The sequence below is a fragment of the Pseudopodoces humilis genome, chromosome 1 (assembly GCF_049639895.1).
Source record: "Pseudopodoces humilis isolate 2021_Gansu_Grassland_sample_001 chromosome 1, ASM4963989v1, whole genome shotgun sequence".
Lineage (NCBI taxonomy): Eukaryota > Metazoa > Chordata > Aves > Passeriformes > Paridae > Pseudopodoces > Pseudopodoces humilis.
In genome coordinates, this window is record NC_142200.1 from 88,911,147 (window position 1) to 88,925,703 (window position 14,557).

Here is a 14,557-nt window from a genome sequence, read left to right on the forward strand (position 1 = left end):
CTAGATGATGGGCAAAGCGTATCCTTGGCAAACTTGCTGGTGACACCAAACTGAGAGACATGGGTGATGAACTGCAGGATAGTGCTGCCATCCAGAGGGACCTTGACAAGCTGGAGAAATGGGCTGACAAAAATCTCATGAAGTTCATCAAAGGCAAGCACTAATTGCTGCACCTAGGAAGGAACAACCCCATGCACCAGTATATGTTGGGAGCTACCCAGCTGGAGAGCAGCTTGGCAGAAAAAGATCTGGGGGTCCTGATGGGCATGAAGTTGGACATCAGCCAGCAACTTAGTGGGGGGAAAAAATGGCTAATGATACTCTTGGCTGCATTAGTAAAAGTATTGCCAGTAGGCCAAGGAATGTGATCTTTCCCCTCTACTGTTAGGCCACATCTGGGGTGCTGTGTCCACTTCCAGCTCAGAATCACAGAATATTCTGAATTGGAAGGGATCTTCAAAGATCATCAAGGCTCTTCTGTAGAAAAGAGATATGGGCATAAGAGAGAGTCCAGTGAAGGGTCACGAAGTTGATGGAGATGATGAACTGGAGCATCCTCCCTATGGAGAACAGCTGACAGAGCTGGAACTGTTGAGCCTAGACAAGAAAAGGCTCAGGAGATCTTATCAATGTGTATAAATACCTGAAGGAAGGGTACAGTGGGGACAGAGACAGGGCTCTCCTAAGTGGCGCCTGGTGACAGGACCAGAGGCAATGGGCAGAAACAAAACAAGGAGGTTCCCTCTGAACATCAGGAACATTATTTCTACTCTGAGGGTGACCAAACACTGTCACAGGTTGGCTAGGGAGATTGTGAAATTCCTCTCTGTGAAGATATTCAAAAGTCATTTGGACACTGTCACAGCTCTAGGCAGCCCTGCTTGAGCAGAAGGGTTGGATCAGATGGGTTTCAGAGCTCTCTGCCAAACTCACCATTCTGCAATAGCACAAGGTATCAAAAGAACCAACAGTGTCAACATATATTAGCAACATCTTTGGTTTTTGAATTGTATGACATTGTTGGCTGATTTTTTTTGTGTGTGCCTTTGGCCAAATTCTGTCTCAGACTTCCCCAAATCATGATTCTCTTCACTCTCTGCAGCCTAAGGTTTCTATGAATATGTTTCATAAAGCTATTCTGCTGCAATGTTTGATTAATTTCTTCTGATTTGGGTTATTGCACAATGACTGTGCCAGCAGACACAATTTAGCCAGGTCACAAGCTTTGAAAAATGCCTGTCTATGACATGTAGACTGTAAGAGTCTCTAGCTTACTTCAGTCTCAAGAGAGTGTGGGATTAGCTCTTGTGACCAAACTCTTTGTGTTCTGCTCTATGGAAAAAGTTACCAGGACTCAGTTTCTAAACAAGAACATCTCACAGACATGCTGCATTCACAAGGAAATCAATTCCATACACCCAGCTTCCTTCAATAAGCATTTCTCTCAGCCCTGCACTTTCCCATCCCCTCAGTCCATCTCTGACACAGAAAAAAAAAAAAAACCCAAAAAACAGAGTCCCAGTTTCCTTCCAAGAGTTTTCAGGGTCCCTGCACCCTTGTATAGCTCTTTTCTCCTTTTCTAACTATCTGAAGCAAAACTTTAAGATCTGCCTTCAACACTTTCTATTTGTGGGCGAATCCAGAGACAACAATCAGTAAATTATGGTTCTTCCTCACTTGGGGGATTTGGGAGCTTGGTCCTCTCACAAACATCCCAGATAGCCTGAAGTGGTGCTGCCTGGTATCTATACAGCAACAGGGATCTCCAGTAATGCATTGTACAGCAGTGTTCTGATGTCTCTAAAGAAGAAAACAGAGTGGTAGTGTGTATTTAATGCACATTTTGCTAACAACACTGCTCAGAGGAGTTTGAAAAGCTGGTAGAGTGTAGTAGTTGTGAGACATTCCCCCCAGCTCCAGTTCATTAGCAGCTGGTGTTCATTAGCTGATCTCAGCAGAGCAAAGTTGTTATTAGTATTAGATAATCTCCAGTCATGAGAGTAGGCTTACTACCCAATAAACTATAGGGTACAGATCTAAATTCAGTCTGCCTGTAACACAAAACAGAAGTCCACATGGCTGTGGCCATTGGGGCTGGAAGGAGGGCCTGGGAGGGTGTATCCTTTAACTTCCCTCTTCAATATGGATGAATGAGAAATTGCATGTTTTAAACTAATAAAGAAGTTGAGCAGAACTGGGAAGCAGGCAATGTTCTGTTTGCCCAGGCCATCCTAGCCAGCAGGTTTTAGTCCAATCTGCAACCTCTCATAGAGGTAGGTGCAGTTTCCAGCTTTATGAACACTTTGTGCATCATCAGTAAATACTCAGAATGGATTTTTTTCAGGGTGACTGTGATGATTTCCTTTGCTGCCTTTTTCCAAGCCTCTTGTCCTTGCCATCACTGCAACTAGATATGCAGAAAACAAGTGTATGCCACAAAACCAGGGCATTGAATGCCCAGGACAGAGGTATTTCAGTCTTGGCATTTGTGTGTGCCCTGCAGGGAAATCAAGACTTCTCCTATGGCATGTCTACAGCCATGAACAAACATGCTGTGTTCATCCTGAGTACAAAGTGTTTTAAATATTCATTCTTTTCTGCCTGAATGCCAGCTGCAAAGCTATTCAGTAAGGAGCTCAAACAACAGTCACCAGTGTAAGGGAGTCTTTCTTTAGAGGGCAAACAATTGCAAAAAATGTGGACTTTGACAGCACCCTCATTTGAAATATCACAGGGAAGATAGCTACAACACTTTCCAAATGAGATTTAAGAAATGAATTGTCTGAAGTGTAAAGAAGAAATTATTCTTTAGGTCAACAGGGCCAGGAATAGTTTTCTCTCCCATTTTATATAAAGAAGATGGAAGATGTCATTGGGCATTACCTCCCCCTCCATAGTTCAACATCACTTCTAGTTAGGAGAAAAAAAAAAATGTAAAGAATACTGGTATCACCCCAGCAGCTAGATTGTGGTAATGAAGCAGGTTATCACATTGATAAAGTGTCAGGTGGAACAAGGGAATGTGCAGGCAAGAGTACAGGCACCTGATAGTAGTTGGAAAACTGAGTGCGGAGAAACTTCAGTAAGGGCTGAACTGAGCTCTCAAAACTTCTGGGAGAAAATATAAAAAGCTGATGTCACACTACGCAGGGGACAAAGAGAAAGGCTGCATCCTGCTCAGCATAGCACAGAGGGTTTGAATGTACCTCTGGAAGTCTTTTGTTTCACAAGGCGGGGTTGTTTATTTTGAAGTTAAGCGTATTTGCCTGGAAATAGGATCTTTGTTACTTTGGAGATTATTGATTCCCGCTGCTAATTCGCTATTTGATGTGATAAGCCTCTTTCTAGCATTCCATTTGTTTTGCTGTGGAAACATGTACAAAGCAACAACAGAAAAAAAGCTTATAATTTTGTAGTCCAAATTTAGCCTCCAGGTAATTATGTGTATCTCAGTAACTTCAAGAGAAGAAAAACCAGATGGGACAAGAATTCTCCTGAGTAAAAAAATATCTTGTCAGGCTTTTAGGCCACTAGATTTGAATCTAAAGGTAATGATATAACTGTGAAATAATCATATATTTTCATAATAACATAATATCTTTTCAAAATAACAAATCTGAGTTTCCTAAGGCATGTTTGTTTTTGTTTTTTTTAATTTTAACCAGGTAAATAATTTAATCTTGTTTTGTTTTTAAAGCTAGACATTTTTGCTATTTTCTGTCTCTGGTGCTGCATGTTTTCATTGATGTTCCATGTGATGCTAAGATTTTTTTAAAAATTGTTTCTGACCTTTGCTAATGGATAGAGGCAGAAGTAGGCTCTGGCAGTGAAGGTGTTAAATACACACCAGCTGGGAATTTGTACAATGGGCAAATCTCTGGTAGGGTGGTGAAACATGACATTCTCTAGAAAGGTAAGAAATTATTGTGCAGTTGGTGATACAGATAGAAAAGAATCAATGCTGTAAAACATATGCAAAGACCCAGTCTGAGCAGCAGGTATCCCATTAAATGGTGAGGAATGACCAAGGAACCTGCACTGAAGTTTGCAACGCAGGTACTGGGGAGAGCTCTCCTTGCAATCAGTAGATTTGTGCTTGGAATCACTGTAGCAGTTATTGGAAGGAGGGTTGTGTCTACTGGACTTGGCTGAATAAGGGATTTTTTTGCATTTGGTATGCAAATGGAACAAAATAATTAACAAGTGGAGTAGAGTAAACTGACTAAAAATAGCAAGTACAGGCATCATTAATTTTTATATTACACACTGAAAACTAGCATTTCAGGTCAGAATTAAATATTGTCTAGTGCATTTTTAATGCTTTTTAAATTTTATCGTTTTTAAGAAAAGTGTGACAAGTGAGTTGGGTTTTTTTCAGCTGAAACTACTCATTAAGTTTGACCTCACCTTGCAGATAGTTTCTGACCTTCTAGAACTCAATTTTCCAGCAATTTTACTTTGTTACGAACATTTCAGCCAGTCCTAATTCTTAAGATTCAAGGGAACGTTTTAGGCACAGTCCTTTGCAAAAAGGTACTGCTGTTTATCTCCTGACTTTCATGAAGCCTGGGGATCTGAAATCCCACAATCTGGGGAACCGAAATCTTTCTGTCACAAAATAGTTAATTGCTCTTAAAGCTCTCAAATTTGTTTATTTCCAGGAATTTCCCACTTCAGTAGCAAGACAAAGTATGGGCACCATGCTATTTCCTATGCATCTTTTCTACTAGAAAATGAATTATTGTGGTTTTGAATTATTGTGGTTTTGAATTGCCAACTTCTGATATAAAAGCTTTTATTTGGAGTTCCTATATTGTGGCTGTTCCAAGTCACTGAGTATTTTAGCTTTTGATTCATCTAGCAGAAAGGGTGTGAGTTGCTTTTTTTTTAATATTACCAGTGTAAAGTGCCTTCTAGGAGAGGAATTTTATTCCTGCACTATTGTTCATTTGCCTTTCTTCATGCTGGCACTGGTTAAATGGTCTATAACAAACTAATATGGTCAGGGGGTATATGTGATACAGGCTGAGAGAGCTGGGATTGTTCAGCCTGGAGGAGAGAAGGATCCAGGGAGACTTTAGAGCATCCTTACAGTGCCTAAATGGGTTTCTCAAGAGAGATGGAGAGGGACTTTTTACAAGGGCATGTAAAAAGTGGGGACAGGGAAGAATGGCTTTACACTGAAAGACAGTGGGTTTGGATCAAAGATTAGTAATAAATTCTTTTCTGTGAGACTAGTGAGACACTGGAATGGGTTGCCCAGAGAAGCTGGGGTACTCTCATCCCTGGGAAATGTTCAAGGCCAGGTTGGATGAGGCTTTGAGCAACCTGGTCTAGTGGAAGGTGTTCCTGCCCATGGCAGGGCGTTTGGAACTAGATAGTTAAGGTCCGTTCCAACCCAAACCATTCTATGATTATTCCTCTAGCTGTACTTTGAGTGGTCTGTAGTAACAGAGGAGACTTCATCAGGTTAGCCATGTGTACATTGAGATTGACATCAGTGAGCTGGAGAGGCTCCCCACCCAGAATTCTTCCCTTAAAATGAACAGCTTTTTACATATTTGATTGAGTCACAGATTACTTGGACTGCCAAGAAAATTTGGTTTATTTGTCCCTGGCTTGGTATTTTAGAGTTACAGTTGTATTAGTGCATATGTGAATAAGAAGATAAGGTGCTGCTGCTTTTTTCATTAAACAAATTGCATATTGGCAGTGCTAGGAGTGTAACATACCTGCTAATGCACAGGTCATGTCAGTCACTGTGGTCCATAGATAAACACCATGCAGTCACTATGATACAAAGAGGCCCACTGGGGGTCTGATCCTCAAGCTAACTAAATATAGGGAAGTTGGTTCCTCCATGATGTGTTTCAGCCCCCAACCCTTCCTCAGAGCCAGCAGCTGCTTCTCAGGGTAGGTTGCATTTAAGTTTGTGGCAGAAGATTTCTCAGAAGAGGATCCTTAGAAGAGAGTGTTGCTGGAAAAGATCGCTGGGGCTTTAAGAGAAGAGTTTTGTGGAGTGGGGCTGTACTTTCATTGTAACCCCTCAGCCTCCGTCCACATTTTCTTCCCTGGTCCCGCAGAACTTCTTCCCACCTAAAGCATTGCTTTTTGTCTCCATCCCAAGGCCATGCCACATACACAGAGGAATAACTGCTTTATTCCTATATCAAATATGTTCCAACATACAAGCTTCCCTGAGCATCAGAAGCCAGGGTGAGGAAAATTCCAACAGAGAAGGGAATTCAGTTCTTTTGGCTCATGCTTGGAGATGGCTCTGCTTTTAAGAGCGTAACTTTTATTCATTGATGTAAGTATGTTCACAGAGACAAAACAATATTACTATAGAAAGATTTCAAAACAAATCATTCAATAATGCCTATAGACAGCAAGCATATCTGTTCATCTCTGATTATTTTTGGTGCCATTTTACTCAAGTCATTTACAGATTGACCTTGAACTTTGAATTATGATTTCTGTACCTTTGTAAAATCAGCTTTTAATTCAATATTATCACATTTGGTGAAGCAAGTGTCTTCTCACAATGCTGTATAGACAACAGAAGGACAATCACTAACATTTTAGAACATTTTTTTTCTCTATTACAATGGGTCCTAGCATCCATCTGTTTTTTCTGGCATGTTTTAGATTTTCAACCAGCATTTAGAAAATTTTTCACTCTGGATTTCTAGTACTCAAAAATATCCCATTTTTATTGTTCCAAAAATACATTCTTGACTTAGATACATAGTAAATTCCCTCTTCTAAAAAAGATTGTTCTTTGTTTCCTACCACAGTTGTTGGATATCTTGTTCTTGGGTCTAGGGAAAAGAGATTTGAGAAGTGATGCTGCAAAGCTTATGTGGTATAACTATCTTAATTCAGCCATGCCTTTTTTTTTTTTTTAATCATTTAAACTTACATGATTGCATTTTATGTGAACACCCAGCATTTGGCTGAGAGCTTTGACGTTAATGGAACAGCACAGTAATGAAATGGAAGAAGCTCCATTTTAAAGCTTGAGGTGTGAGGCATGATCTTGCACTGTTCCACAAACCAGGAGACATTTCCCAGTTAGTATTATTGAACATGGGGCCAAAATCTGGATTTGTGTATCTATCACTGCTTGGCATTATCTTTAGAAAAGAAATTAAGTCATTCCTTGGGAAAATGCAAGTGTCTGCATTGTGATAGTGGTCTAATGGAAGACTGATGACCTGGGTAAGTCATTATTCACACTGTTTCTAGTCAGATTTATAGGGCTATCTAGTCATTGCTTTATTTCTTTTAATAAAATACAAAGTTCATAGCCCAAAATAATTCTGCTTTATTTGGGTATTTTAAAGAAATTTGTTCCATATATGATGAACAAGAACCTTATGCAAACATAATGAATTGTCAAAATCTACATTTTAAATATGATTCTCTTTTTCCAGAAGACCTACTCTGAGCAGAAAGTTCTTTCTCAGGAAGCTTGTAACTTTCCAAAGAATAAATCACAATCATAATAATTCAATCCCTCAATGAGCTGAACCAGAAAAGATGGCATCATTTGAGCCATGACTCAAGAATAGATTCACATGACATAAAGAATGGGAAAACAAATTGGTCAGTTGTAAGAGTCTTAAACAAAGAGCCAGCTTGGTTATATTTTTCACTATACACAGATGCTTGAGCAAGCAGAAAAAGTGTTGATTAGTTTTCCCAAAAATCCTCACTGCAATCTAGAGTAATCGGAGCTTTAAAGTCTATACTGAAGCTGTTGCTCAACACAAAATCAAGTCTGGGATAAGGATAATTTTGGGGGGTAGTAAATGACTGCTTAGAGCCTGAATTAAAGTCTGAATAATTTCAGTTGTAAATCTGATTTTCCTGTAGAGCCCAGCTGGAAACACAACTGCAGATGTGTTACGGAAAATATAATTTGGTTGGCTCACATTCCAGACTTGGAAGTGCTTGCAGTGCACTAATGCTGAGCAAAAGTATTGCCTCTCTGCTCAGGGTTATGGGACTGTTGTAGCTATCCTGGATCAAATGTCAAGAGAACACAATCGAAAGTCCAGGGAACACACTGGAACACTAAGGCAGAAGTAGTACCTTGCCAGTAAGGCACCATTAGAAAGTATTTTTATCTTCAACTGATACTTAGCAGTTTTTTAGACTTCCACCAAAAGCAAACACCTCCTACCAAAATTGTCTAACTAGTTCTCTGCTAAACTGTCACACTGGTGCTTCACCCATTTTCCTAGGGATGAACAGGCATCTCTGCCCATGTTGGTCTGCTTTATTCATTGCTACAGGCTTCTTTATAGCTGCAGAAGCATCACCGCCTCCCAGAGGCTGAATATTTTAAATTAACAGGGAGGTGGAGAGCAGTCATTACATGATAACTGAATCGTGGCAAATGCTCCTTATGGTTTTATTGCTCTAATTTCTCAGGAAAAGGAGTTATAAAGTGTATTATCATGACTGATACCAGGAGACCTGTCACGATTACCTGTGCATGAGCTTAAAGAAAGTGATAATCCTACAGATTAGCAAACGTCTTAATGGAGTCTAGTACAAGAATTTTATTGGTATAAAACCGTAATGCTTGCTTCTTTGGGTAGGGATTTTCTATTTAATATTCCTTCAGTTTATTCAGTCATTGATTAAATTGTATTTAATCCCATTTTATAAATCCTGTTTAGGAGAATGATAGTCCTCTGTAGACTCCAGTCTGGCTGGCAAAATCTGGGCTGACACTTCAGAGAAAGTGAACCTCCAGGCTTACAATGATTTTTTGCTCATTGTGCAGTGATGTAAGGAAAGGCAGTAGTTCATTCCTGCCCTCTGTCAACAGTTAAAGGTAGAAGCAAATACAAGATTTTCTTCTCTTCATTTTTCTCTGAATTTTCTGTACATGTACAGTGCAAAGAGCCCCTGACAGCATTTGCTTCATCAATTCTGCTTTGCTTTCAGCACTATTATTATTATTATTATTATTATTATTATTATTATTATTGGGAAAGGTGTGGTAAATTAAGACTCTTTACTCCCACTAATTTTTTCCTCATGTGGAATTATTTTGCTGATGTAAATCATCACAGTTCTAATGGCATCAGTCATGTCAACTAAAGAGCAATGTGACAAGCAGTTCTTCGTAGCAGCTGGCTTCTCATGTGCCCAGCTCGGATATACTGCTCTGTTAGAGCATTGTCTAGGGTAGTATGAGCCCAGTTGCAGCTGATTAAAGATATTTACACATACAGAATAAATTCAGGAGTTGTTCCAGAGGTTATGCCCCACTGTGCTCAGAAGTTATTTTACATCAGGGTGACTTAAGTCATGAGGAACAGCTGTGTGAGCATGACTTGGCTCAGAGATGCCTTGGGGATATTCTGGACATCTCACCATACTGCTGTGTGCCCACCAGGCCTGTTTGTGGGTCCCACACACCAGATGTCACCATTCAAGCACTGGAGAGCTGCTAAGTTCTGCCTTTCGTGTCTGCAAACACTCACAGCTAATAAGCCTGGCAAGTGTGTGAGGAATCATTTTGCAGCAAGCCCTGTATTATATCCAGCCATTATACTTGCACATGACCCCACACTAGGCTCTTAAATTTTCTTGTCCTCTGGACAGAGGCAAAGATGAATTCCTGGTACACAGAAAACACATATCCCACATCATCCTGTTCCCATAACAACAAGCTGGATGGCATGAACCAGCTTTTTCTTGGAGCTCACCCGCAGCAAAACAAGAGATCAAGGAGAGAAAACCCATGACTCCTGGTAGGAGACAGCCTAGGCAGCCAGGAGCATCTTGCTTCAAAGGTGCTGCCAGACAAAAGAGCTGCAAAAATCTGAGCCAAGGCCCCCCAGTGGGTTGGCTGCTGTCCTGAGAGCCCTCGGGCAGTGGCCACACTGCAGAGCAGGCTAAGCATCTCTGTGTACTTCGTTTAAGTGTTCTGTTGTGCCCAAGGAGATGTTTTTCCTTTTATTGCTCCTGCAGAACACTGACACATGGAGCAGAAACTTTTCATTCTGAGTTCCTGGTTTGCTGGAGAGGCTCCAAACAGTAGCATCCATCAGTGAAAACGCTGCCTTTCTTTCCTGTTGCTCCCTGAGGAGATTGCACCCGCACCAGCCAATATTTTAGATCTACAGCAATTAATTTTGCATGATTGTCCCTTCTGGCCCCAGACTCCTACTTATCCACCATAATGTGAGCAGCCCAGAGCAAATTCAAAAGAACAAGCAAACAAACAAAAAAATAAAACACCCAACAAAATAAGCCTCACTGTACACTGTCCTTATGAAGAATTGTTCAGCTATTATTGTCTAGCACAAGGAGTGTAATACATTTGATCATGCAGAGAATTGGTTTGCTGTCGAATTTCTTTGTAAATGTGAGAAAACTTTTTATTTTTTACTGACAATCTCATTTGGATATGATTTTTTCAGTGAAATCCTAGCAAGACTTTCCTTATGTAACCAAAGATCTTAGGAAGGTTTCCTTTGTAGTAAAACTTTTGTCACAGTGTATTTGCAAAACTGTTGTAATCAATATTGCAAAAACCTATGAAGTAAAAATCAAACAATACATTGTAAAGCGCAAATTACAAAAAACTTTCCTGTCCTCTTGAATATGTGAAGCAAATTGCAAAACAGTATGGATGGCACTGTGGAGGTCAGGCATGTTCACACATGAGCATTTTAAATACAGAAAGTGCTGTTAGAGGTGGTTACATGTTGAGGTCTGTCTCCCCTGTTCCTTGGTTAGACACCTGCACTCAGTTTGATGAAACAGCTGGAGTTACTTTTCTGATCAAAAGCAGCACCGCACCTCTCACTCCATCCTTACAGTTTGCACATGCAGAACCATTCTTTGCTGTGGCACCAGGATCCTTCCTCACCTCCATTTTCTCCAGTTTATTCTGATTGTGCTGCTAATGAGACACCTTTTTCCTGACCTGTGGCCTCCTGACTGCCTCGTGCAGCCCCTGTGATGTTAAATGAAGTAAGGCGCAGCGGCAAGCCAGCAATCAAACTACTGAAATCAACCTCTGCAAGCTAGGTGGGCTTCATTAACAGCTTTTTATTCTGGGCAGGACAGGAAGGAAGGCAGAATAAGGGAGCTGGTGTTTGCCAAGGTCAGAGCTGTATGCTGGAGATGGTATACTGAAATCTGGTGTGAAAGGAAAAAACGTGTCTTTGCAGCCATAGTAATAAAGCATGAGCTGCTTGCCTTTCTTGATTTACATTATCTGTAACTAGTATCAAGATTTTCAAAGATTAACAGAGATGTTAACAGCTGTTCAACATCTGGCAAGCCTAGAAATTAGGTAGCAAGAAACAAGAGTCAAAATGGTGCTGTTCTGAGGAGCTGATGGAGGTCTTTTTAAAGCCCCAATAGTTCAGGGGCAGAAGTCACTGTAACAGCATGAGGAGGAATTAAATTAAATTAACAAGAGACCACAAAAAAAGGTAATTGGGAGAGCGTGGAAGGGAAGGGCTGGGTTTATTTGAAGAGCTCATTAAGGAGGGACTTACAAGGAGCAGGCTCAGTCAGTCCCAAAGGATGATGGAAATGGGAATGTAACAGTAGTTCCTGGAGATGAAAGCAGACACTGGTACTGGAGACCAGGAACTTCCATGGCTTCTATTCATGACCTTCTTCATCCTCCAGTGCTGCTTTGCTACTTGCACTGTAAGGACTAATTAAGATTTTGCTCCGTTTTTCCTACTGCCTAAATCACATTATTAAAAATTCTTGGGATTATAAAACTCTGAAAGTGATTGATAATCCATGAATTAATCTATCCAAAGTGGCATGGCTTTTTCTGCTGTGTATCACTTAAAAGTGGAGGTCACCATTTAGGCAGGAGCACTCTGCAGACTGAAAAGAGTGGATAATGGGATCTTCAAACTAATTTGACTCTAGATGGGGAACGTGGGTATCCTCGTCTGGCTTTTACTAGGGGCCCTATCAGAGAGTGTGGGGAAGAACCCCATGGTCTATAGGTGCTGAGCAGCACAGGAGCAGAGGGTACATATAATAACAAGAGCATACTTGGAGGAAATCTCTGTCCTCTTATGTGGAAGCAATGACATGGTAACATGCAGTGAAAGCTTAGTTTAAATGCATCTACTTCATGGCAGGTACCTCACTAAACGCATGGAAGATGTGATCCTCATTGCAAATCACTTCTGTGGGTAGATAAAACTTCTTCTGTTAGAAATGTCCTAGTGTGAACTGTGACAGAACAGTTATCTGAGTCCTTCAATCCCTGTTTTCTTGGAAACAGGAAGACTTTTGGGGAGGGTTTTTATTCTTCCTCCTTTTACTATGATGTTTGTTTCTGTAGAATTCATCCACATGCTGGACCTCATCCTGAATATCTCTCTGATGCATCCTCTTGAAAAGCATCATGGCATGGTGGATTAAAAACATTTATAATACAGTTCTTGCACTCACGTGTGGTGAGGCTAAAAGTAGCAACTTTTTCTTTTTGGTTCTTATGTGATGCTAGAAATGAGATAGTTTTAATTGCTTTACAGTCCTAAAGTGAAGTCTCCCATTAGCATCAGCTACTGTATCTTAAAGATGGTAAGAGCAAGCACTTAAATAGCACTTTCTGTCTTCAAAGTACTTTGCAGACATTCTTTACTTCTGAATTAAGGATCATTTTCTGTCACTTTTAACACTTTTCTGAGATAAATGTTCAATCTGCCATGAGAAAGGGACAAAGCTCCTGACTCTAAATTCTACACTGTAATACGGCTGTGTTCTGCTGGTTTGTTTTCTGGGTGTAAAGTGCCCCCAAAGAACATATGGCTGGTATCACCTCTCGTGGTGGAAATCTTCAGACTGTAAAATCAGATGCCTGTAAAGTTTCAAACAGCTGGTGTAGGAGGTGGGCTCCTACCCAGTGCTTGTGCTTCATTCAGCCCTATGCCCTGCACACGGTGTGAGGGGCAAAGGTCTTGAACTGGCACACACATGAGCTCCTGGCTCTGGAGAAGGCTGGGGACACGTGTGCACCAGCAGCTTATCTCCTGTATGGTGAGAAGCCATTGTCAGACATCTCTCATCCAACCTTGCAGAACCAGCTCTGTTTCAGGGAGCTGCTGTACCCAGGGTCGGGGGAACATTCACCGCAGAAGATGAAGCCATGCAGCGTTCTTATTATTGCCTATCAGCACCCAGTAACTCACAGGGAAACTGGTCCAGTTGACAGAGACTGGGGCCCGTCTCTGAGTGACCAAGTTGAAGGAAGAGAAAGCTCTGTTGTGTCATTGGTATCATTGACAAAACTCCCATTGAGTTGGATAAGAGTATGAGGATGCCCAACAGTGCTGACTTCTGATGTCATCTCTCTGGTTTACATTGTTTTGCAAAAACCCTTTTGTGCTTGCTCTGTATTCTGAATATTTGGGTCATTCCTATGTACAGAGCCACCATTTGTAATTAGATTGTGAGGTTTGTTGACCCTATTATGTACAGGTTGACTATCAAGTCACACTGATCCTTCAAGATAGGAATTAATAAAAGCCACAAGAGGAGGAGGAGGGAAGTGAGTGGGATGAGGAGGACGAGGGTTGCTATTGTTCTGCCCTCACTGCTGCCAAACAGTCCCTTGTTTTTTTTCTGTGTCTGCGTGTTCAAATGCTGTGTGAGCAAACAGGGTGCAGTCAGGAGGCTGGCGAGAGGGCAGCAAGAGGGTTAGCTGGATCCTAGCTAGAAATACTTGTGCAAGTCAGGAAGCAGGCATGGAGGGAAGGAAATTAAGTGGAGACATCTGTGTGGCTTAGCTTTCAGCAGCTCTGCCTGGGGTAGGGGTGGGAGAGTCATGCCTAAGATGACATAACGTATTTTGTCTTTCGTGGGTTGGAAACAGAGGAAACTGCGAAAGCAAAGCATGGTGTGTGTCACGCATGGTCCAGGCATACCAAGTACATAATGGAGCAGTGTCAGTGTTTTCTGGTCTGCCTTTCACACCCCAAAGTAACTCTTCAAGGCAAAGAACTGAGAAGAATATGATATGGTCCAAAAACTGATCTTGGACTTTTTTCGCAGACGACTGAGCCAGAGGCCGACCGCTGAGGAGTTGGAGCAGAGGAACATACTGAAACGTAAGTCCTGATTCTGCTGACATTTAACCTGAAGCCAGATAATTTGGTTTACATTTCATGTACTTTGGTATTTTTTATAAACATCAACTATTCTCTGTAGGCATCACTGATAAAGGGCATCATAAGTGCAAATAAGTGTGGAAGTCTGTAACAGTATCTAGAACTCCAGAAGTGGTTCTTTAAGATCAGAGTCAGTAAATTTACAAGAACAAACAACCTATGGAGAAAAAAAAACACATGTTGATTGACATTCCAAACAGGAGGTCAAGCATCCTGAAAAGCCTCCTTTATGCATCACTTATATAGGTGAGCATCCCATTGTAAGTTAGTAAAGATATTAGGGCATAGGTTGATTAAGCTTTCCTAAAAATCTTCCAAGCAATCTATGCTAGCTGGAGCTTTTATTCAATTTAAAAAAGAATCCAGTTCGACTCAGGGTT

The 14,557-nt window shown here is 41.0% G+C and overlaps 1 protein-coding gene across 10 annotated transcripts in view; it reads left to right on the forward strand.

The window, feature by feature from the left end:
* Positions 1 to 14,557, forward strand: part of PHACTR1 (phosphatase and actin regulator 1) — a 297,005-nt gene that overhangs the window by 261,246 nt on the left and 21,202 nt on the right. For all 10 annotated transcript variants that reach the window (XM_005525288.3, XM_088062219.1, XM_088062211.1 and 7 more), the window contains one exon: positions 14,062 to 14,117. In XM_005525288.3, the coding sequence (XP_005525345.2) occupies positions 14,062 to 14,117 (56 nt within the window). The remainder of the gene's footprint in view (positions 1 to 14,061; positions 14,118 to 14,557) is intronic.